This window comes from Leuciscus leuciscus, assembly GCF_965113295.1.
Source record: "Leuciscus leuciscus genome assembly, chromosome: 3".
Classification (NCBI taxonomy): domain Eukaryota; kingdom Metazoa; phylum Chordata; class Actinopteri; order Cypriniformes; family Leuciscidae; genus Leuciscus; species Leuciscus leuciscus.
Genome location: NC_138727.1, coordinates 48,982,399 through 49,006,893, shown reverse-complemented (window position 1 = coordinate 49,006,893; position 24,495 = coordinate 48,982,399). Strand labels below are relative to the sequence as shown.

The 24,495-nt window shown below is 37.2% G+C and overlaps 3 protein-coding genes and 1 long non-coding RNA gene across 4 annotated transcripts in view; 1 reads left to right on the top strand and 3 right to left on the bottom strand.

Moving 5' to 3' along the window:
- The window catches only part of LOC309494974, a 75,985-nt gene extending 52,544 nt beyond the window's left edge, over positions 1-23,441 (top strand). Inside the window, exon 2 of the long non-coding RNA XR_014204497.1 lies at positions 21,781-23,441. This is a non-coding gene — a long non-coding RNA (uncharacterized lncRNA). The remainder of the gene's footprint in view (positions 1-21,780) is intronic.
- LOC309494959 (uncharacterized protein) lies at positions 1,979-6,818 on the bottom strand. The gene is made up of 2 exons (XM_082164455.1): positions 6,198-6,818; positions 1,979-4,334 (listed from the first exon to the last, which is right to left on the bottom strand). Exons 1-2 carry the CDS (start codon positions 6,289-6,291, stop codon positions 3,100-3,102), a joined length of 1,329 nt encoding a protein of 442 aa, XP_082020581.1. The 5' UTR covers positions 6,292-6,818; the 3' UTR covers positions 1,979-3,099.
- On the bottom strand, positions 7,883-14,402 carry LOC309494964 (uncharacterized protein). The gene is made up of 2 exons (XM_082164465.1): positions 13,083-14,402; positions 7,883-10,779 (listed from the first exon to the last, which is right to left on the bottom strand). Exons 1-2 carry the CDS (start codon positions 13,177-13,179, stop codon positions 9,770-9,772), a joined length of 1,107 nt encoding a protein of 368 aa, XP_082020591.1. The 5' UTR covers positions 13,180-14,402; the 3' UTR covers positions 7,883-9,769.
- LOC309494965 (uncharacterized protein) lies at positions 17,181-24,204 on the bottom strand. Its single transcript, XM_082164466.1, has 2 exons — positions 23,913-24,204; positions 17,181-18,753 (listed from the first exon to the last, which is right to left on the bottom strand). The coding sequence occupies exons 1-2, from the start codon at positions 24,061-24,063 to the stop codon at positions 17,933-17,935; spliced, it is 972 nt and encodes a 323-aa protein (XP_082020592.1). The 5' UTR covers positions 24,064-24,204; the 3' UTR covers positions 17,181-17,932.
- Positions 24,205-24,495: the final 291 nt, after the last annotated feature.

Below are 24,495 nucleotides of genomic sequence, written 5' to 3'. Positions count from 1 at the left end.
AATAAAAGAATACAAATGATACATACTTCATATTAATGCCATTTAATGATTTTTAGATTATATTTAATAGATTATACACTTTCAAAACATTTGCTATTGGTTTGTAATGTCATTATAGCCTACATGTTTGGGCTGTATTCTTGTTGCATTTACATTGTGTTGACAAGCAGGAGTCTCCAGCGTAAGGTGTTTTCAGCACTTAATCTGTACAATATGGATAAGAAAAGGATTTTATTCAGAGATCTGAATAATCTCATTAGCAAATGCATAATCTTGCTTTTAGTCCATCCCAAAAATGAAAATGCTGTCCTCATTTTGCTAATAAACTATTTATGATTCACGCACCTTTGTGAGTCTATGCTATCCTTACACATACATGGCATTAGAACACTGTCATTTTATTTTAAGTCTATCTTTGTAAAACATGACACTAAAATAAGCATGAAATATTTCTAAAAATTGACATTTAAGAAAAAAAAAAACTTAATTTTATTTAAGCAGTGACAGGAGCAGACTCACATTGGCATCGGTGAAAAAGCAACTGGTATTGCTTTAGTAAGTATTTTCTTTTTCCAAAAGATCTCTCAAATCAAGGAGTTCCAGATGCCAAAAAGCAGACTTTATTGTTTCAACAAAGCCTGTGCCAGCTAAACATCTAACAATCTCAACTGCAGTTGTGCTCTTTACCAATGATTGTGCACACAGGTACTTTCCACTTATATAGTTTATGGATATGATAAGACATGCACGGTTGAGTGACACACAGGATGTACACCTGTGAAAACCCTTGCGCCAGGTCTAAAATATAAACACAGGGAAAGTTATGTCAATTAATTGGTCAGGCAACGCCTATTTTTACGAGTTGACATATAGCTGCCATATGCAATGTCCAAGCTTAATGAAACTTGAGACACAAAGATTGCAGGACATTCTGAGGACGCACACCAAGTTAAAACATAAAATCTGAATGGCCTACCATTACAAAAATGGATATATTTCTACATTTTGTGAAAATGAATGTGTTTTTGTGAACAGAATATGGACAGATTTCTTAAAAGAAAAGCTCCAGATGCTGGAACTTCATTCTCATGTAGCAGTGCTGAGCGGGTAGCTGACAGCAGGAAGAAGAAGAAGAGACAGTTACTTGTCTTATGTTCACCTTTATCAGAGATCCATAGTGTCCTCTTCCTCCATGTCTGGTAAGTTGGGACAAACTGTCAATTGAAGCAATGGTTCCTAGCAAACTAAAATAGCATCTTACACACAAAAAAATCACCCATTACTAGTAAGCAAGGATGCAGAATATTTTATTTGATTAAAAAGGCAACTCAAAAACAAGAGGAAGTAATGATGAAGAGTGCAAAAGTGTCCGAATAAGCACTGAAGGCTTGCTATCTTGTGGCTGACATAGTAGCCAAGTAAAAAAAAAAAAAAAAAAACGCCACACAATTGCTGGGACTGTAATCTTACCAGCATGCAAAGCCATTGTTAACACCATGCTAGGACAAAGAAAGCAGCGAAACCAAATATCAAAGGTTCCCCTGTCAAACAATACAATTATCAGATGAATAGATGACACATCTTCAGATATAGAAAGTTTGGTTTTGAAAAAACCAAATGATATTAGTGGGCACGCTCAGCTCTTGGCAAATGTTCGATTCGTAGATGGCGATAGTATTAGAGAAACTTGTATTTTGTAAATCAATGCCTGACAAAATAACTGGAGAAGAAATATATCGTGTGACAACAGAGTATCTGGAACAGTGATGGCAGGAAGGACTGTCTCAGTATATGTGCTGACGGGTACGGACTGCGAAGGGCTTCTTTAGCAGAGTCAGAGCGCAAATCCCACATGTGAAAGCCACTCGCTGCTTTTTACATCCAGAAGCACTGGTAATAAAGATATAGATATAGTTTATTTCATCAAGGCGCACCCACTGAAGAGGCATCTATTTTAGATTTTATTTATTTTTTGTGAGGAAATGGGAGAGGAACATCAGATCTTATTACATACAGTCATTTGATGGCTATTGCGAGGACCATGGTCCAAGCTCACCCTCTTTTGTTGAATAGGACCAACTTGATGTTTCCCTTGTGTAATACACACTCAAAACAGCAAAGTCCTGTGACATCATATGACAAAAGATTCATCTAAATTTAAATGTTAAATACAAGTCCACACATATTAAGAACAAACTCTAACTTTCAGTGAAGATTCAATATGGACTATGCTATATAAACCACATAATAAGATACATTTCAATAAGATTGTTAATCATCCACATGGGCCATTAGTGCTTGGACCCTGACTATAGCGGCTATATTTGTTATTAGGGATGCGCCGAGACCAGTATTGGTGTCGGGTCCGATACTGCACTCGTACTTATTAAAATGCTCCGATACCAAAAAACGATACCATGCAGCCCAGGACAGTGTTTGTAAACAGTTGGGAAAGAAAAAGCGTGTGTAACAGTATATTGGATACGTGCAGCTCTTAAAGTGACAGCAGCCTAATTTAGTACTTGCTGCTCTCTGTGTCCTTAATGTTAATCTAACAGCAAAGAACAAAGAGAAAATCACTCACCGCTTTTGAATAACTTTTGTAACTTTAATAAAGATTAAACTTTATTTAATTTATACAGTAAAGACATTATTTTACATTTGATTATTCCATTTCTGTACCTGAAAACTGCTGTTGAATCTTACCTGAAAAACCTGAAAAGCAGTGTTTTAAAAATTACAAATGCAATGATAATACAGGTATCGCATCGGACTCGTTTTGGAAAAAAGTGGTATTGGTGCATCCCTATCTGTTATTATAATAGGAGTGTTGATGATGTTGCAGAGGCTCCCTCATGAAGGAGTTCACACTGGAGTGAAGTCCAGTGAAGTATATTGTTCACCTGACCAATTTTTCCCATTGATCTTTTATCAGACATGGCCTCCTAATCACATACACAGATTGACTACATCAGACTTTTACAATAGCTGGTGGGTTTTCTGGTATGCTATGACTGCCTCCTCTGATGCTGCACACAGAGACTCTTTGAAAGGCTTGTCTCTTGTGTGAATTCTCCTGTGAATATCAAGCTTTTTTTTTCATGTTGAAACTCTTTCCACACTTGTAGCATTTCCATTCTCTCCAGTGTGAATTCTGATGTGACATTCAAGGTTGGCTTCTTTTGTAAAACTCTTTCCACACTCAGAGCAGGTAAAAGGCTTCTTTCCAGTGTGAATCCTCATGTGTCTCTCAAGGTTTTGTTTCACTGTGAAACCCTTTTCACACTCAGAGCAGGTAAAAGGCTTCACTCCAGTGTGAATCCACATGTGTCTCTCAAGCTTTTGTTTCATGTTGAAACTCTTTCCACACTCATAGCAGGTAAAAGGCTTCTCTTCAGTGTGAAGTATCATGTGACATTTAAGGTGGTTTTGTTGTGTGAAACTCTTTCCACACTGAGAGCATGTGAACGGCTTCTCTCCAGTGTGAATCCTCATGTGAATATGAAGTTTTTTCTTCTCTGTGAAACTCTTTCCACACTGAGAGCAGTTGAAGGGCTTCTCTCCAGTGTGAATCCTCATGTGACTGTCAAGGTTTTGTTTCACTGTGAATCTCTTTCCGCACTGAGAGCAGGTGAAGGGCTTTTCTCCGGTGTGACTTCTCATGTGAATCTCAAGGCTTTGCTTCATTGTGTAACTCTTTCCACACTGAGAGCAGTTGAAGGGCTTCTCTCCGGTGTGAATTCTCATGTGACATTTAAGGTTTTGTTTCTCTGTGAAACTCTTTCCACACTGAGGGCATGTGAAAGGCTTCTCTCCAGTGTGAATTTTAATGTGGCTATCAAGGTTTTGTTTTACTGTGAAACTTCTTCCACACTCAGAGCAAATGAAAGGCTTCTCTCCAGTGTGGTTTCTCATGTGAATATCAAGGTTTTGTTTCATGTTGAAACTCTTTTCACACTGAGAGCAGGTGAAGGGCTTCTCTCCATTGTGAATCCTCATGTGAATATAAAGTTTTTTTCTCTCTGCGAAACTCTTTCCACACTGAGAGCAGGTAAAAGGTTTCTCTCCAGTGTGACTTCTCATATGAAAATTAAGGGTAGTTTTCGCTGTGAAACTCTTTCCACACTGAGGACAGGTAAAAGGCTTTTCTCCAGTGTGAATTCTCATGTGACACTCAAGGCTTTGTTTTACTGTGAAACTCTTTCCACACTGAGAGCATGTGAAAGGCTTCACTCCAGTATGAATTATCATGTGCTTTTCAAGGCTTGCTTGCTTGGTGAAACATATCCCACATTGATGGCAAGTAATATAATCTTCTTTCAGTTCCTTCAGACCTAAAAATAAGCATAAACAAAAATTCAAAAATTCAATTTAAGGACAATAAATGCGAGATAGCCAATGTTTTAGATTTGCACCCATTTTATTTGCAACAGATGTCATTGTTTTATCTTTGACATACTAAAGGTTAAATATTTCATCCTCAAGTTCTTATTATTAATTTCTGATATGGCGTATACAAGGGTATTATCTTTTAGATGCATTTTGCAATAGCCTTTTCCTCTATTAGACACTGTTAGGCTCAAGTTACACCTGGTACTAACATCCATCTCATTTGTCTAGGGCTGCAAGATATTGGAAAAAAACTGATTTAGAAAATTGAGCTTTTCCTGTGATATAAATTGCGATATGAAAAAACTTGGGATTTGAGTGATTGGTGTTCAAAACTCAAACCTCTGACCAGAGCTTCAGCAGGAACCAATGATGTTCATTCTTGTGTTACACAGCACATTTGAGCTTCTTCAAGAACCAATGAGGTTCATTCCCATGTTACGCAGCACATTTGAGCTTCTGCAAGAACCAATGAGGTTCATTCTCATGTTACGCAGCACATTTGAGCTTCTGCAAGAACCAATGAGGTTCATTCTCATGTTACGCAGCACGTTTGATCTTCCACAAGAACCAATGAGGTTCATTCTCATGTTACGCAGCACGTTTGATCTTCTGCAAGAACCAATGAGGTTCATTCTCATGTTACGCAGCACGTTTGATCTTCCACAAGAACCAATGAGGTTCATTCTCATGTTACGCAGCACATTTGAGCTTCTGCAAGAACCAATGAGGTTCATTCTCATGTTACGCAGCACGTTTGATCTTCCACAAGAACCAATGAGGTTCATTCTCATGTTACGCAGCACATTTGAGCTTCTGCAAGAACCAATGAGGTTCATTCTCATGTTACGCAGCACGTTTGATCTTCCACAAGCACCAATGAGGTTCATTTTCGTGTAATGCAGCACATTTGAGCTTCCTCAATAACCTATTAGGTTCATTTTTGTGTTACGCAGCACGTTTGAGCTTCCACAATAACCAGTGAGGTTCATTCTCATGTGTTACGCAGCACATTTGAGCTTTTGCAAGAACCAATTAGGTTCATTCTTGTTATACGCAGCATGTTTGAGCCTCAACAAGAACCAATGAGGTTCACTCTCGAGTGTTACGCAGCACCTTTCAGCTTCAGCGGGAACCAATTAGGTTCATTCTCATGTTACGCAGCACTTACACATTTCATTCTATAGTTATTTTACTATAATAAAATGTATGAATCATCTCAATTATCAAAACATTTTATTCATATAAAAATCACTTTTTTTCTACAGCTAATGGATTATTTCGTTTAAATTAGTCAACTAATGTAAAATAAAAAGTCGTTGGTCTGAGAAATCCATATACTCTAAAACATGCTGAGTTAAAAACAACCGTGTCTGGGTTATTTGGCAACTCAGTGCTGGATAAAATTGGACAGAACACTAGATGGGTTATTTGGAAGAAAAAAAAGCTTTACCTTGTGCCATCTTGTCTGTCAGATATTAGTTTCAACCGGTTCAACCCGTCGCACAGAACAAACGCATAGCGCGAACACAGCTGCGAGTCGACGCAAGCGCACTAGATCAACAGCGCTCCTATTATAGTCAGTGGAGCGCACGGCAGCCTCTACACATGACATTGACCAGCGCTGGGTTGGTATGTGAGGAGGTTCATCATTCGTATTGACAGTAAAAATGATCCAGCAGCTGAGTTACAGAATAACTATTCAGAACACGGGTAAAAAATATCAAGAATAATCCAATAAAATTACCCAACAGGCTGAACCCAGCATTTGTGTTTTAAAAAAAAAAAGAAAAGAAAAAAAACCTTACACGGTCCTTCATTCGTCCATTCTTGCCTCGGTGATGACTGGCATGTTTTCGTCTCCACATCTGCTGTGGTCTGGTTGTTTTCATGAAGCTCCATCGATATCTCCAGGAAATGTTCGATCCAGTTTATTTTCCAGATCGCTCAGTCAGTTATTCTTCCTCTTCTTCTTTGGGAATTAACGGCAGCTTGCATCCAGAGGCGTTACACTACTGCCATCTTCTGGGTTTTTCCCCCGTTATTCCAATTACATCATATTCTCCTCCTCATCTGTCATTGTTGAAAAAAAATAAATGTTGTCTGCAAATTATATGTTCTATATAGTTTCTAAAACCTGACAATAATCAGGGAAAAAAACAGTTTATTTTATTTGATAGTTTTAGATTAATACATTCCTTGATTTTCTTCCTTTTAAAAAACATCACTTTGGAAAATGGAAAATTTAAAACTCCATTTTCTCCCCCATTTTTCAACCTGCTGTACACTGTAATAGCGATGTGATTATTCGTGAGATATTGTTTGTTTATTTAAAGAGCAGACCACAATGGCAGTTGTCTAATAGTGTTACCAATACAAAGAAAAGAAATAAGAAGCAGACGAAAGGTAGACTGAAAAGAGCGTGTGCCACATACAAATTCACATATTCAGGATCATGTGATAGACTGGATGTCATGTGACACTGAAGACTGGAGTAATGATCCTTAAATTCAGCTTTTATAAAAATATAAAAAAAGGGGGAAAAAATAAGCAAATGTTTTAAAAATATAAATCTTTTGTAACAACAATATACACTACTGGTCAGTAATTTGGGGTCAGTCTTTTTTTTTTCTTTCTTTTTTTGAAAAAAAATCAATACTTTTGTATTCACATAGCAAATTTATATTCATATAGCACATTTAAAATATTCATTATACAGTACAGGCCAAGAGTTTGGACACATTACTATTTTTAATGTTTTTGAAAAGTTTCTTCTGCTCATCAAGCCTGCATTTATTTGATAAAAAATACAGAAAAAATTTAATATTGTGATATGTTATTACTATTTAAAATAATTGGTTTTCAATTTATTATACTTTAAATTATCATTTATTTCTGTGATGCAAAGCTGAATTTTCAGGATCATTACTCCAGTCTTCAGTGTCACATGACATCCAGTCTATCACATGATCCTTTAGAAATCATTCTAATATTCTGATTCATTCTCAAAGTTGGAAACAGTTCTGCTGCTTAATATTTTTTCATAACCTGTGATACTTTTTTAGGATAGGCTACTTTGATAAAAAATATAAAAAAAGGGGGAAAAAATAAGCAAATGTTTTAAAAATATAAATCTTTTGTAACAACAATATACACTACTGGTCAGTAATTTGGGGTCAGTCTTTTTTTTTCTTTCTTTTTTTGAAAAAAAATCAATACTTTTGTATTCACATAGCAAATTTATATTCATATAGCACATTTAAAATATTCATTATACAGTACAGGCCAAAAGTTTGGACACATTACTATTTTTAATGTTTTTGAAAAGTTTCTTCTGCTCATCAAGCCTGCATTTATTTGATAAAAAATATAAAAAAAGGGGAAAAAAATAAGCAAATGTTTTAAAAATATAAATCTTTTGTAACAACAATATACACTACTGGTCAGTAATTTGGGGTCAGTCTTTTTTTATTTTTATTTTTTTTGAAAAAAAATCAATACTTTTGTTCAGCAAGGATGTGTTAAATTGATAAAAAGTGATAGTAAATAAGATTTATATTATTAGAAAATATTTTTTTATTTTGAATAAATGCAGTTCTTTTTAACCTTTTATTCATCAAATATATTAGGTTATATTAATTATTTTCAGTTTCCAGTGAAGGATCCAGCGCATTGTAGGCAGTGGCTAAAGGCTACAAATAATCATAAATATGGAGAGAACGCCATGACTGAAAATCTGAAAAACCTCTATGTTTGTAGTCAACATTTGTAGTCAATTATAATCAAACTCTATGACTACGAACACTGTGTTTTAGGACAAATGAAGGGGAAAAACTGTCATTTCACCCCAACCCCCGAAGTACACCGTCGCGTACAGGTAAGAAAGCTGTTGCTATAGTGTTTAATTTTTTACCATAATGCTGTTTAAAGAGTAGGCATAGTAAAATAAAAATTTTCACATTGTTTTCAGTTCACAATAACAGTTCAGTTAATAACTTTCTGTCAATCCCGCTGTCCCAGACAGCAACACAGTGTCGGCCCAGATCCGGCCCACATCAGGTACACATGGTCCTTGGGCGGGAATACAAAAATCCAGAAGTATAACGTCTTTTTCACAAAAGCCTCAAAGCTGTCAAAAGTCCGCCAATAAACATTAAACAAATAAATGTGAATGTATTGGTCCATGTAACACAGAGAATGAGTTGCTCATTTACACATACAGTACTACCGACATTGTAACAATACAAAAGTGGGTTGAAAATCGGCAGTTACACTTTAAGTAAAGATTTGTCTGGGTCATTTTAAAATTTGGGCTCACTGAAAGTGTCCGCTTCAACTTTTGTTACATCTAGCTCCTCAGAGCCAGATGCCATTAGCATGCCTTCGGCCAGGGGTGCGTTTCCCAAAAGCATCGTTAGCCAACTATGGTCGCAAGTTCCGTCGTTATCAGCAGTTCAACGAGTCGTGTTTCCCGAAACCATCGTTCTAATGAACATTCACAAACAGCATCGCAAAGTTGTGGCTGAAACGACAGCTCTCGACCCTGTAGTTAGAAGCATAGTTTCTTGTTTGCATGACATGTGGACTCAATAAATCCTTATCTGGGGCCAAATAAGCAAGCTGACATTCAGTACAACCTGTGTCTTTTATTTAGAATACATACAAATGTAATTTACCTCTTTTACTTTGTCGTTTTTGAAGAGTGCGCATGTGTGAACGTGCTCTACTACGTAAGAACGAGCCTGTGACTGAATCTGAAAATAAAGCAAAATTAGGCCTCAGGTGCCATGTCCCTAATTTATGGCCAAAAGTCTAGTATTGATTCGATCTCAAACGATTCATTAAAAGTAGTTATCACCTCACCTAGTTCATGACATCATTAACCAACATGGTTGAACGACAACTTTGGACAATATGGTTTCAGAAAAACAGTTTTGACTATCTAGTTGATTTCTTCAACAATATAGTTAAGCAGTGAGTTTTGTCGTTGTACGGGAAACACACCCCAGATCGGAAGAAACTGCAGAGCGACTGCCAGCCGGCACTGCTACTCAACTGACTCCATTTATAAATGATTAACTGAAATTATGACTATGGTTAACTAATTGTAAAAACTATTGGTTAATGCATTTTATTTAGGTCTAGTTTTCCTTGTATCAAATGTTTACAATTTACAATGTATTCTTGCTGAGTTTCAGCGTCTCCCATTATAATGAACAATAGAAACACTTGCTTGAGTAGGGGTGTAAACGTGGCATCCCAACAAAATTGTCCCATTGGTCTCTTACCAGTTATGGCCTCCTAATTACATAGAATATTGACTACATCACTCTCCTCTGATAGATGGTGGGGTTTCTGGTACACTACGACTTCAGTCACTTCATTTTGATGGATGCTGCACACAGGCGGAGGAAGAGATTCCCTCACTCTGTTGAAAAAGCTTCTTTTCACTAGTGTGAATACTCAAGTGTCTCTCAAGGCCTTGTTTTACTGTGAAACTCATTCCACATTCTGAGCAGCTGAAAGGCTTCTCTCCAGTGTGAATTCTCATGTGAATATCTAGGGCATATTTCACTGCGAAACTCTTTCCACACTCGGAGCAGGTGAAAGGCTTTGCTCCAATGTGAATTTTCATGTGTCTCCCAAGGTTGTTTTTCATTGCGAAACTGTTCCCACATTGAGGGCAGACGAAAGGCTTCTCTCCAGTGTGAATTCTCATGTGATACTCAAGGTTTCGTTTTACAGCGAAACTCTTTCCACATTGAGGGCAGATGAACGGCTTTTCTCCAGTGTGAATGGTCATGTGACTGTCAAGGCTTTGTTTCACTGTGAATCTCTTTCCACACTGGGAGCAGGAGAATGGCCTCACTCCAGTGTGAATTCTCAAGTGATTTTCAAGCTTTTGTTTTACTGTAAAACTCCTTCCACATTGAGGGCAGGTAAAAGGCTTCTCTCCAGTGTGAGTTCTCATGTGACTTTCAAGGCTTCGTTTCACTCTGAAACTATTTCCACATTGAGAGCAGGTGAACGGCTTCTCTCCTGTGTGTGTTCTAATGTGACGTTTAAGGTATTCTTGTTGTGAGAAGCTCATCTCACACTGAGGGCAGGTGAAAGGCTTCTCTCCAGTGTGAATTCTAATGTGAACTTTAAGGCTTTGATTGGCTGTGAAACTCTTTCCACACTCAAAGCAGTTGAAAGGCTTCTCTCCCGTGTGAATTCTGATGTGAACCTCAAGGCTTTGTTTCAATCTGAAACTCTTTCCACACTGAGGGCAGGTGAATGGCTTCTCTCCAGTGTGAATTCTCATGTGCTGCTTAAGGCTTCCTTGTTTTGTGAAATGCATCCCACATTGTTGGCAAGAGATATAATCTTCCTTCAGTTCATTCTGATCTAAAATAAACATTGTAAAAAAATCAATGTCAAAACTCAATTCAAGGACAATAAATTTGAAATAGCCAATAGCCAAAGTAACAGATCTGCAACACAGACCACTGGCAGAATGTGACATAGTTATGTCACAGTGAGGACATTTTCCCACCGTATAAACTTGCAACAACAACAGTTTTACCGATAACACCGGAGGGACAGGGGGATTTTGAATGCGTGCTCGCTTTTCACTTTCGAATTTGAATTTGCTATCATGGGTGCTCTATGGATAGGCCTATAATTCATGGACATCAGGAAGCCGCTATCTATATGCAGGGTATTGAAATCGCTTTAGAATGTGCGCTTACTTCCCTATTTGCGATCATGTGTACTCTGTGTATAGAGGCTTTGTACACTGTAAAATCCAACAGTTGTTCAAACTAACACTTTTGAGTAAAATTTACTTAATGTCTTAACTTAATTGTAAACATTTAGCAATCTGTACTGTTGGCATACTATTCCTTGTTTACTCCAAGCTACCAAGTTAAGATTAATTGATTGGTTTGAGAACCATTTTGTCAACAACAACAAACAATTTAGTTTTAAGGTGGGGCAATTCTTCATTCTCATTCCCTCCAATTCTGCACTGTTTGAACTCACCATTGTGGTGATCAGTGTTGCCGTTGGTTGGTCACTTGGAACTTCATTTATATCATTGTAATTATCTATAGGTGCAGCGATGCAACAAGAAATCTGTTGTTTGGTTTCAAAGGAAGGGAACTACTAAATAGGTTGCTTTTAAAAGGTTTCCTATCTTCTAACTAAATCCTTAACTAGTCTATTTTTCATGTTGAATTATGATCTTTTAAAATTGTAGAAAGTTTTAATTGGGTTGATGTAATACCTTTATTTGTGTGACAATATTTTCACAAATATAAAGTCACAAACATTCAGCATGCAAAACACAACAATGGTAACAATTAGCCTACATTTTTTTAAGGTAATTGGTTTGCATGCTTTTTTAAGACTAACTAATTCGATTTACAGTGTACAGTGACTGCACATTTTACAAGATAAGATACTTGTCAATGACGCTAAGGATCTGTTACGCACCAAATCCACCGCCATCGTCCTGTCAGTCATCTCTCCTTACTCGTTGCGTGATAAGGAAAATCTGACTCTTGCTGCACTGTGTGCATCCGTTGTCCAACTGAACTAAATAGTTTTTATTTCTATAAAAAATCTAAACAACAGTGCGCCACAGAGGCCAGGTAATGTAATCTGTGTACAGCCGAACACTGTGTAACAAAACTACCGCAGCACGCTTAATGTGACAGTTTGTCTTTGACAAACAAATGGTTAAATCTGTCATTGTAATGTTCTTGCTATTAAATCTGGCAAGACTTATACAAGGTTATTATCTTTTAGATTAACAGCATTTTCCCTCTATTAGACACTGTTAGGCCCCATTCATCGGCTACTACCAAAATCCAACTCTGTTTGTCAATAAACTGGATCCAAAATGTATATGATTTATTTGTAGATGGTGCCTTGAAGAAAAACTGCATTATCCGCATATATAGAGTGGACGTATTGTTCAAAAATTTTTGATTGCAGTGATTTTTGAATTATGTTTCTTGTTGCTATGCAGATTTATAGTGAACTATTATGTTGTGTCAATTTTAAGTCAATATAGGGGTAAGATTATAAAATAAAATATATTTTTTCTTTTCTTTTCTTTATTTGGTGAGTAGCTTTAAATGTGTAATAAACATGATAATATACTGTCAGGGATGAACGGATGTAGTAGTAGCCTATCTACCTTAAGGCGATTTTTTATTCTTATTATTCTGTGAAGTAACTTTAACTTCACATTAATCACAAGTTCATTGTGTTTATAGTAAGCAAGCTATGGATCAAATTCATCACTATGTCTATTACAATTAAATTTTGCAGCTTGCAAAAAAAAAGAAAAAAAAGAAAGCAGTCAATGAAGAAGAATGTGTTTGTTTGCAGAGTGTTTATGATTTTTACACACACGAAAAAGGAATGAATTATCAAATATCCAAACATCTAAAAAGAGCTTTTTCTGCTGCACTTGCCTTCATGGTTTCAGTCAGCTAATTTAAAAAACATATAGTTCCTCTGACAAATCCCCAACTATTGTGGTCAAACTGAACATCTGAAGTAACAACACCTTTCTAGGCTTTACAGGTATAAATAATTTGACACACTTGTATTTATTAGTCACGAACAACCATTAACAGAATTAACACATTCATTTTTAATATAGCTGAGTCTTTGTAACTTACAAATAACCAACTTACACAGTACTTTATTCTTCTGTTTAAGGCTAGGCGACTGGCAGGTTTTCGTCTTGACATCTGGTACCTGTGTGGTCTGGTTGTTTTCATGCTGCTCCATTTTTATCGATCAAGTTTATTCCACAGATAGCTCTCCATCAGTCAGTTTTGATTCAATCTATTCTCTAATCGAGATTCTACAACCGCAGCTGGTTTGCTTTAAAATAACAACAGCTTTAATGTAGTCACAGGCGCTTTAAAAACACTGCTTCGAGAAGATCCGAAACGTAACCGTTCTTTGTTTCGAATCTGTGATTCGGAGCGCGAATCAAACTGGGCAGGTCACGTGATTTCAGCAACGAACGAGGCGTCGTTACGTCATTTATACTGGAGAGGGCGTTGATCCGATGAACCCATGAAAACGCCGGTGTAACATTTGAAGTAAATAAACTGGATTAATACATTAGTCATAATAAATTAGTTCTATTCAGAGACGGAGACTGTAGCGCTATGAAGTAGTGAGTGACACACTGACCAGCACCGTTTGTTGCTAATGCTTGGAAAAACAGATGAATAATAGGCTCGTTTGAGATGATCCATGCCTGAAATTCAGCCGAGACTATGAGGCTGTGAGTGAAAGAGGAGTGAAAAAGTGGATCAGACACCTAGGATATCCCGGGATTCACACTCATGCACGGTATTGCTATAAACTGGATGCAATTTAAATTCTGTTAAATAAATATGAACAAGACTCCAAAAGTACTTGTTATTTAATTTAATTCGAAAGACGTGTTTATCAATAATTTATGCTTTAATACAGACATGTTTTTATATATTTTTAGAAATATGAAAACAATCGTATCCTATAATAGTGTATCCCATAACATAATGACCCAACATGAATACACCAACGGTTGGGTTAAAAAAATAACCCAACGTTTTTAAGTGTGTGTGTAAAGAGATTGGATTGCACTGTCCGAGAGTTTGGGAATATTCACTCACACATCATTTATACATATAAAAACATGATATCAGAGTTTTAAAATCAAATCTTTTAAAAGAACAATACATCACGGTTGTTTAAACCAATGAGCGTTAAGCTGTGTCGTCAGCAAGTTGATACCCATCGTGCTTTTGATCAGCGCCGTCGGTGGAGAGCAACTGCAGAACCCGACGTGTCCGCCTCGCTGTCGCAAGAGTTTTTTGACATACGTGTGAGCATTTATTCATCTCACTGGCACAAAAACAGATTCACTATTCCTCAAAATGGATGAAAACAGTGAAACGCAAACTCAGAAAATTAAACAAATCGGCAATAATTAAATATTTTAAATTACACAGATACACTTACCCCTGGTTTCACAGACAGGGCTTAAGACTAGTCCTAGACTAAAATGTAAGTCTGAGCTGTTTCTCCACTGAAATAAACTTGCACTGACTGATCTTAAAAATATATCAGTGCCTTTTTAGTTTTAAGATGCACATCGGTAATGTTTTTTTCTAAGCATGTTTATAAAAATTACTTAAATGTCCTAATTGATCTATGGTCTAATCCTGGCTTAGTCTAAGCCCTGTCTGTGAAACCGGGCCTTAATGTATTTAATCTCACTTTGTTAATCAATGTCTTTTATGGAAGAAAAATAATGTCAAATGTTTTTGAAATAAAAAGCCTGTTGAATTGCACTACTTGAAAAAAAATAGGCCTTACATTAAAGGGATACTCCACCGATTTTTCATATTAAACTATGTTATTCCCTTAACTAAGATGAGTTGATGCATACCTCTCTCGTCTCAGTGCGTGCACTCAATCGCTCTGTCTTGCGGCGAAAGTTTGTTAGCACTTAGCTTAGCCCAGTTCATTCAATATGGGCCAAGCAGAGAAGCTACCAAACACCTCCACGTTTTCCCTATTTAAATACAGTTACTCGCGTAGTGTTACTCGAGGACGGTGACACAAAACAAAACGTTGCGCTTTTCTAAGCGTGTAAAATGGATAACTATATTGTATGGCGGAATACCATAGCAAGTGCTTGTAAGCACTTCGACTTGGCGCAGTAATATCTTCACTCGTGAAAAATCCTCTCACCGGCCCCCGCTCCCTCTCTCAAATTCGACAGTAAATTCAACATTGACATCCAGGAACTGCAGGAAAAGCAGTAGATTGCCGAGCATACTCTCCATCTGCTGTTAGTCGACCTCACCAGCAGGGGGTGCATTCATTCATAAAACTCATTTACAGCAATGTAAGTGTATTTTTGATTATTATGACAGCTGTTTCATGTTAAATTCAGTGTCTTCACGGTTACTTTTCCTGTGTAGCCTACATGCATCTTTCTCTACCGTGAACAAGATTATAATGTTATTCCCCGATGCGGATATACAGATCCAATGTTACATTTTTGAGGTTGATATATATTTCTCTTGGTTGTAGTTGCCTTAACTTTATATTGTGGCGATGTGCTGCATGCAGGCTATTAGGGTTTCCCTCAATACTTAAGGATTCCCCTGCTGGACATACAAAACTCTTAAGGTAGCTAATATAACTAATACAGTGATATTAAAAACCAAACGCAAGTCCAGCTCCAGATGGACTCAGAATAACGCGCAAAGTTTAATGCTGAGCGTTTCCCAGTAGTTGGCTTGACGTTGGACATTCGCACATTTAGGGACCGTCTCTAAAGTGTATACGACGTTGGTGTACACGTTTCTAACTTCAATAGCATTTGAATAGAACGACTTACAGTCATAAAACCAGCTGTAAAGTGTTCATGTAGTGTCAGGCATAATGCGCACCCTTAGATTTTTGATTCAAATAAATTAAAGTTTGCTATTGAAGTTAGAAACGTGTAGAATGTTGTATGCAACTTTGGAGACGGTCCCTAAATGTGCGAATGTCCAATGTCAAGCCAATTTTACATTTATTAGGCTACATTTAGTCATTTACAGTTCAGCGATTTACAGTTCAACTAACAATAGGAGGACAACAATATGCAAGTGCTATGACCCTTCCCAGTTTAAACTAATGCAATACACGTAGGCATAGCCTAGGCTACTATAGCCTACTATATACTATACTATACTATAGAGAGAAGAGAAGAGAAGAGAAGAGAAGAGAAGAGAAGAGAAGAGAAGAGAAGAGAAAGTGTTAGTATTAATTGATCAAGTGTTGATTTTGTGCCAGTATATCACGAAACGCTCTGCATGAAACTTTGCGCGTAAGTTCATATTCTGAGTCCATCTTCTTGCCTGTAGCCTATAGTAGCCTACAGCCTACATCCCCAATAAGGTGCGAGTTTGGTCTTTTATATCACTGTATTAGTCCATAAAGCTACATTAAGCGTTTTGTCCCAACGGAAGGGGAATCCTTGAGTATGAGGTATTGAGGGAAACCGATCATAGAGAAAGCTGATAACATGTAGGCTACACAGGGAAAGTAACAATGAAGTTATTGAATGAAACATAAACACACCTTTTGTGTCTTTATCATTTTTTCCGCATATACAGTATATACTGACACAGATAATCATTTTCATTGAATGAATGGCTTGTTCTAAAAGTTGCTGGTCTTCGTCAACAACACGCGCTTTTGCACCCCCTGCTGGTGAGGTCGACTAACAGCAGATGGAGAGTATGCTCGGCAATCTACTGCTTTTCCTGCAGTTCCTGGATGTCAATGTTGATTTACTGTCGAATTTGAACCACTGAATTTGTGGAAGCGAATTTGCAAAGCGAAATAAAATGGACCGAAAAATGCCTGTTGAATATTATAGGTTGTATTTTTAAACAGTTTTAATATTTTGGAAGTGAAATATGAAAGGTGAATATGGATTATTGAATTTTTAATAATGAAAATGTGTTTGAAATGTTTTCAATTGAAATATTCACAGCTTAAATATTCAACCATGTTGAATTTCAGCCCATAAAAGTGCAAGCCCTAAAAATACAATGCATTCAAATGCAAGCATGGTTAATGTAAGGCCTATTTTTTTTTTCAAGTAGTGCAATTCAACAGGCTTTTTATTTAAAAAACATTTGACATTATGTTTCTTCCATAGTCTTTGCTGCTGACCTTCGATGATCCAATTCAACCATAAGGAAAAATGACTTTAGATAAACATCACATTTGTGATTAATTTTTTTTATTGCACTTTGTTGAACTTTCTTCTCTTGCATCCAATTATTCTGCAATGTAGAACAGCAGTACAGGTGAAAGGTTAGAGCTGCTTTTAGCCTAAGGCTTATTCATTTCACTTTTAGAGCCAAATGTTGCTTTTTTTGTTATTAAAAAACAAACAAGCAAGCCCAGCCCAGGTGAGAAAAAGTAACATAACATTACTTTACGTAAAAGGTAACAGTTTGTTTTTAGGGAGTAAAGCAATATTGTAATGCATTACTTTAAAAGTTACTTTCCCCCGCATTGGTTACAGCGGAGTACAAAAAACACAACAACAAAAAACCACAGTGGACTGAAGAGCTTTTGTCACAGATATTCTTGAGATACCAATGTCATACCTGTAGGATTTTCTCTTCTAAAATGTCTTCAAACATAGTCAACTAATTTGAACTAAACTATTCTGCAGAATTAAGGCTGATGTATTATGAGGCAAAAAATTAAGTGATAAGAAAACAGTTTATTGAATAACCTTAGATATTTGCATTGTCAAAGCTCTGCCTGCATCTAAACCGAAACATGCATGTTCTTCACAATTATATTCTTATAACAAAAAAGGTCATAGTAATTCTGCTTTACAGTGTCTAATCAACTGACTGGTTGTGATTTCTCATGTGAATATTAAGGTTATATTTCACTGTGAAACCCTTTCCACATTGAGAACAGATGAAGGGCTTCACTCCAGTGTGAACTCTTGTGACGTTTAAGGTGTCCTTGTTCTGTGACACTCTTTCCACACTGAGAGTAAGTGAAGGGCTTCACTCCAGTGTGAACGCTCATGACGTTGAAGATGTCCTTGTTGTGTGAAACTCATTCCACACTGAGTGCAGTTGAAAGGCTTCTCTCCAGTGTGAATTCTTGTGTGATTCTCAAGGTTTCCTTTCACTGTAAAACTCTTTCCACACTGAAGGCAAGTAAAAGGCTTCTCTCCACTGTGAATTCTCATGTGAATCTCTAGGCTTTGCTTCATTGTGAAACTCTTTCCACACAGAAGGCAGGTGAATGGCTTCTCTCCAGTGTGAACTCTCATGTGATTCTCAAGGTTTCCTTTCACTGTGAAACTCTTTCCACACAGAGAACAGTTGAAAGGCTTCTCTCCGGTGTGAATTCTTATGTGATTCTCAAGGTTTCCTTTCACTGTGAAACTCTTTCCACACAGAGAACAGTTGAATGGCTTCTCTCCGGTGTGAATTCTCATGTGAATTTCAAGTCTTTGTTTGGCTTTGAAACTCTTTCCACACTCAGAGCAGTTGAATGGCTTCTCTCCGGTGTGAATCCTTATGTGATTCTCAAGGTTTCCTTTCACTGTGAAACTCTTTCCACACTCAGAGCAGTTGAATGGCTTCTCTCCAGTGTGAATTCTCTTGTGAATTTCAAGTCTTTGTTTAGCTGTGAAACTCTTTCCACACTGAGGGCAGGAGAACGGCTTCTCTCCAGTGTGAATTCTCATGTGCTGTTCAAGGTTTTCTTGCTCTGTGAAATGCATCCCATATTGATGGCAAATGACAGAATCTTCTGTCAGATCTAAAATGAACATTAAAAGATCAATGTCAAAATCAGTCCAAGCACAATAAAGCTGTGATAGTTCTAGATTTGCAAAAAAAACTTCACTTTGGGCGACTAAATAATGTCTATCATTAGCCATTAGCTATCTTACAACCGGCGCAACGCAGCGCCAGGCGTAAGTGTTTTTTTCTAGTATCATTTTCACCTCCAGCGCCACGTTGTTACATAACAAATGCTCTCTGGAGAAGCGTTTAGTCTTTCCACTATCGAGCGCAACTGGCTTTTAAAGGGAATGGGAGATGAGACTCTGGTTGGTTTATTTCACGTTACGCCCAAAACACACCCATTACTAGGGATGGGTATCGTTAAGGTTTTAACGGTATTACTACTCTTACCGATACTCCTTATCGATCCGGTACTTTAACGGTATTCTTATCGGTTCTTTTCGTTATTTAAAAAAAAAGGGGAAAAATTATTTAGAACATAATTAATATTGCTTTATATTCTGAAATGTTATATATATATAAAAGCAATGCTTTAACAAAACAAATAAAACATGTATGTTATGTAGAAGGGTGCAGGGTTTTGTGTTTTATATACAGAAGACATAGGACACCAAAAACCAAGTACAAACACATGGTCAAAAAAAAAAGTATATAATAAAACAAATATACAAATTATAGACCCAGTGCTTTAATTTCAGTAATGTCAACTGAGATTACTGTTCAGGAGTAATATGGGCTAAAAAGACATCTAATAAAGTCAGATGTAAAATAACACTGCATAGTTTATCATAGATAGATTAAAGCTTATAAAAGCCAAAATTATTCATTCAAGAGCTGCGCTGATTTTCTCTTTGCCTTTTGTTGTTTGATTCACGTTAATGGAGCAATCGTCAGCAGGTTTATTAGACTGCTGCCTCTTTAAGACCAAATGCAGATCTTATCATTATTACGCATCATATTTTCTCAAAACTATTTACCGGTACGCCCATTTAAGACATAAACTGTAGTTAAGTGAATAAACTGTTTACGTGAATCTCCAAGAAGGCCATTTTGACATATTTGTGTGTAAATTTGATCGGTTAGATGCGCACACGAAGCCCAAAATATACGTTGCTGCTTGTCTCGTTGCGGTGTGTTTCGGAGCGCGCGCCGCCTTTGGAACAGCGTCTATTGCGTCAATTTTGGTACTAGCCTTTTATTATCAAACGTGTCCCGCAGTTTAGCATCAGTATAGACTATATTTTACAACAATCATGCAGATTCTGACGTTACGTTTGGGTTTTAGGGAGAAATGACAGCGCACCGCTGTGAAGGGAAGGAAGTTGCGCTGGACAGAATGTGGCTTTAGTTTTTAATGGTTATACCTCAAATATCATCTTTTTTTATAATCATTGGAAGCCAAAATCTAAATCTAAAATAAAATTAGTTTAATATCAAACATCTAAAGTGTAACCGTTTGAATGTTTAGTTCTGTCCTCATCGTCACTCATTAAGCAGAGCTGTTGTGTTGCGCGCGCCGTGGCTCCGCGTGAAAGATCGCTCTCTCTCTCTCACACACTCTCTCTCTTTATCAAAAATGCATCACAGACTATAATGGTTCAATATTATTATATATAGAAGTGGCTGGCGAGATTAAATTAGCAAGATAATAATTTCTTAATAGCAATAATAAATGGCACGTGTACTTTCTTATGGCGCTTTTCCACTACACAGTACCAGCTCGCCTCGGCTCGGCTCGACTCGACTCGGCTCTGTTTGGTTATCCACTGTGTAAAAGTTGTACCTGTACCTGCTTCCAGGTACTTTTTTTCGTACCACCTCCGGCGAGGTTCTGAGCGAGCTGAGGCGATACTAAAATGTGACGTGAAAACACAGCAGACTGCTTATTGGTCAGAGAGAATCGTCACTATTCACTGCGTCATCATTGCACGCGCCAGACGGAGTATCCTGAATAAAAAACAGCAAAAACAAAAACATCCAAAAACAGCATACACTCGATTTCCTCCATAGTCCTGTGTGTTTGGGGTAGCGGGTGTGTCTCGCGCGTCTCGCGTAAAAGATTAAGTCACGGCAGTATCCTGCGGCGTCGCTATGACGACCAGGTACTATTGTGGAGGTACTATCTGCAATGGAAAACGGAGCGAAAAGCGAGCCGAGCCGAGACGAGGCGAGTCGGTACTGGTAATGGAAAAGCGCCATTAATTTCTCCAGTACCGACAGCAGAACCGATAACATCTGAGCTTATCGATCCAGCGGTCTTTCCCAATTCAGCACCGGGGCCCGTTTAATACCGGGTTTCGGTACCCATCCCTACCCATTACTCATTAAGAGAATATGGACAACCCTTTTAGACCATACGCCGAGTGCGCCGACCATTTCTCCCGTCGTTAAACTAGCAAAAGTGGATTCGGACCCAAACTGAACTACAAATTTGTGTTGTATTTTCCTGTCAAATTCGAATTATTAGAGTACATTTGGAATTATTCAGCTTTTAAGAACAAGCAGAAGATTTGTCGGTTTCTCCAGTAGTGGGCGGAACTAATACTAATGACAATCTCACTGGCGTTCAACCCTGTTATGATTTCAGCCAATCAGTTCGAGCAAAGGCTGACAACGTGATTAATATTCATGAACCCAGCAGCTCATCAATCCTTAGTGCGTTGTGTGTTGTAATTAGTAGTATTATTATAATCTTTTTATAATAATTATAAAAAGCTTGTCACTTGTGACGTACGGCTCTGTGATCAGTGGTAAACGCTGCTCCATCTGAAAGCACTGCGAGTTTGAGTCACTTATAACATGCATTTGAAAAAGGAACACGCGTCAAACATCTTTTCAAACTTGAGAAGCATTTATGAACCTCTTGTCCAACAAGTGTCAACATTTCATAACATGTTTTTACTCAGAGCTGTGCTGCACTGACAAGCTGCACATAAAATAATCGCAGCCTTTGCCAAATTGCGTGCGGTATCATTTCGATTAATCGTGCAACCCTAATCGTCAGAACACAAATTAAGATATTTTTGATGAAATCTGAGAGGTTTCTGAGCCAGCCATAGGCAGCAACATCATTGCAACTTTCAAGGCCAGAAAGATAGTAAAGACATGGTTAAAATAGTTGCGCACAAAAAGTATTCTCGTCGCTTCATAACATTAAGGTTGAACCACTGTAGTCACATGGACTATTTTAACGATGTCTTTACTACCTTTCTGGGCCTTGAAAGTGGTGATTACGTTACAGTCTATGGAGGGATCAGAAACCTCTCGGATTTCATAAAAAATATCTTAATTTGTGTTCCGAAGATGAACGAAGGTCTTACGGGTTTGGAACGACATGAGGGTGAATAATGACAAATTTCATTTTTGGGTGAACTAACCCTTTAAGGCAGCAATCAAGCGACGTGAATGTACCATGCTATGATGCTCTTGAATCGAAATCCCTATGGAGCTATTCACACCAGGCGTGATCAATCGTGGAGCATCAAATCGAGAGTTTTCAGGAAGAGAGAAGAGAATGGGCGTTGAGATTTGGTTATCATTGTGTCTGAGAACAGATTTGTTCTCACATGTTTACATCATATTTCTTTTTACAGAATATCATTTCTATTAATTTCCCACCCAGTTTTCTTCAGGGTGCATGTGTGTTGAGTCAGAGTGCACTCATTCACTCTAGATCTATCTATCATATTACGTAATCATAACTCCTGCCCATCCAGATGACAACGTCCTGTATACTTCCGAGTTCTGAGCATAAACAATTAAGGGAAACGTTTCTACAGATGAAACATGAACCCAAATAGCCAATGCAACGATATATGTTTCTGTATGTGTTTTTCAATTTGGTTCAGGGTATTTTTATAACAATAAAGAGCGTTTACATGAGAAATTCAGTTATAAAACACTACAAATAATGCATGTCTGGCCATTACATTATCAAAATCCACTTTAAATCACAATTGGAAGTTCATACAAGCACTCGATGCTCATGTTTTAAGGGGGGCTTTGAGCATAAACGGTCATTATTTCATAAATTAGCTCGATACTTATTGTAGCTCTAATGCACTTGTTACCCAGCTGTGATTGTATTTTATGATGTATTTGGATCTGAATAATTCTCGTAAGGTCTAGTAGGCTATAGATAGATTGTGTTATTGGTATTAGTATTAGTATTAGTACCAAACTTTATTCATCTTATTTTACTGCAGTATGTTGTACAGCGGACAAGGTTAAAGTAGAGTTTGATGAGGTTAAAATACATCACTGGACATGGTCACCTCCGATAACAGATCACTCTAAATTGTAGACACGTGCATTTTCTGTAAAGCTGCTTTGAAACGGTATATATTGTGAAAAGTGCTATACAAATAATTGTGAATTGAATTGCCAAATGGAAAAACCCTATGAGATACATGCTTTCTCGGTTCAGTGCCACCTATCGTGCTGGTGTGAATTAGCCGAAGGCGATCAAGTGATTCACGTTTGTTGGCGATTTGCTTAGTTTCATCACGTCGTGCTCAGTGTGAAAAGGCCTTTAGGCTCAATTTACACCAGAGACTAGCATCCATCTCACTTATATCTATTAATACAGGGGTTAACACAGGATCCAAAATGTTTTGTGATTTGATGACTGAAATCACATTTGTCACAAGATATATAGGCAGCGATTTGCTTTTCCTGCTAACTGCATTTTACAGTATAATGTAATATGAACAAAACAAAAACGTTCCCATGGTTTGTGAAGAAACCATCCGTTTAAACCAGAACTTAAGACTCTGGAATACTTAAATAATAGATTTAAAAAAAAGCTTTGTTCCTTTAATTATAATGTTTTTGCTCCTAGTTTCTCTACCATGTTTTACCTGAATTCAGTTGTTTTCAAACGGAGGAAGGCATCAGGCATTGTGTTGGGAAAACTTTTGTTTTTGACAAGAACAACTTTGTAAAATTGAGCATTATGTAAAATAGATATTTTAATGCTGCGTTTATTTTATTATTTTTCAAAAAGTGGCAATTTACAATTTTTCAGTAGATACTAACAAATATGAATGAAAAATCGCCGTTTCTGCAGCAATTGAATCTCTGGTTCAAATTTAGTCGGCTAATTTTACAATGGATAATTTGTAGATTTGACAATTACCCAATTCCTTTAACTTAATGAATCACCAAACTTACACTGTGTTTCATTCTTGCACTCTTCTGTTGACTCGAAGGTCTCTGTTATCCCGGCTGGTGTCTGTGTGGTCTTGTTGTTTTCATGCTGTTCAGTCTTCATCACCTGGAAATGTTCGATCCCGTTTATTTCACAGATCGCTCCATCAGTCATTTTGTTCACTCTATATCTTCTAATACAAATTAAACAGCCAAAACTGATAACTGAAATAAGCTGGAACTGAAAAAAAGGCGCTTTCAAAACACTGATTTATGAAGCTCTGAAACTTCTTCTTCTTCTCGAGTTTTATCACGGTTTGGCAAACCAACTTTTTAGGTGCATTTTCGCCACCTACTGGTCTGGATTGTGAAGCGCACAGAGGTTTAACCCCTTTTTACAGCAGTTCACTATGGAGGTGGGGTAATAGAAAGACACGACATGGCAGAAAGTATGGCATTTTATTAATGTTAGCAAGACTTATAATGTTTAAAAATTAATGTAGCTTTCGAATTTATTGCCTTTACCAAACGCTTTAATGACAACAATGCTGTTAGAAATTAAATCTAACTACAATTAAAAGTATTGACCCAGCTAGAATTTTTTGGT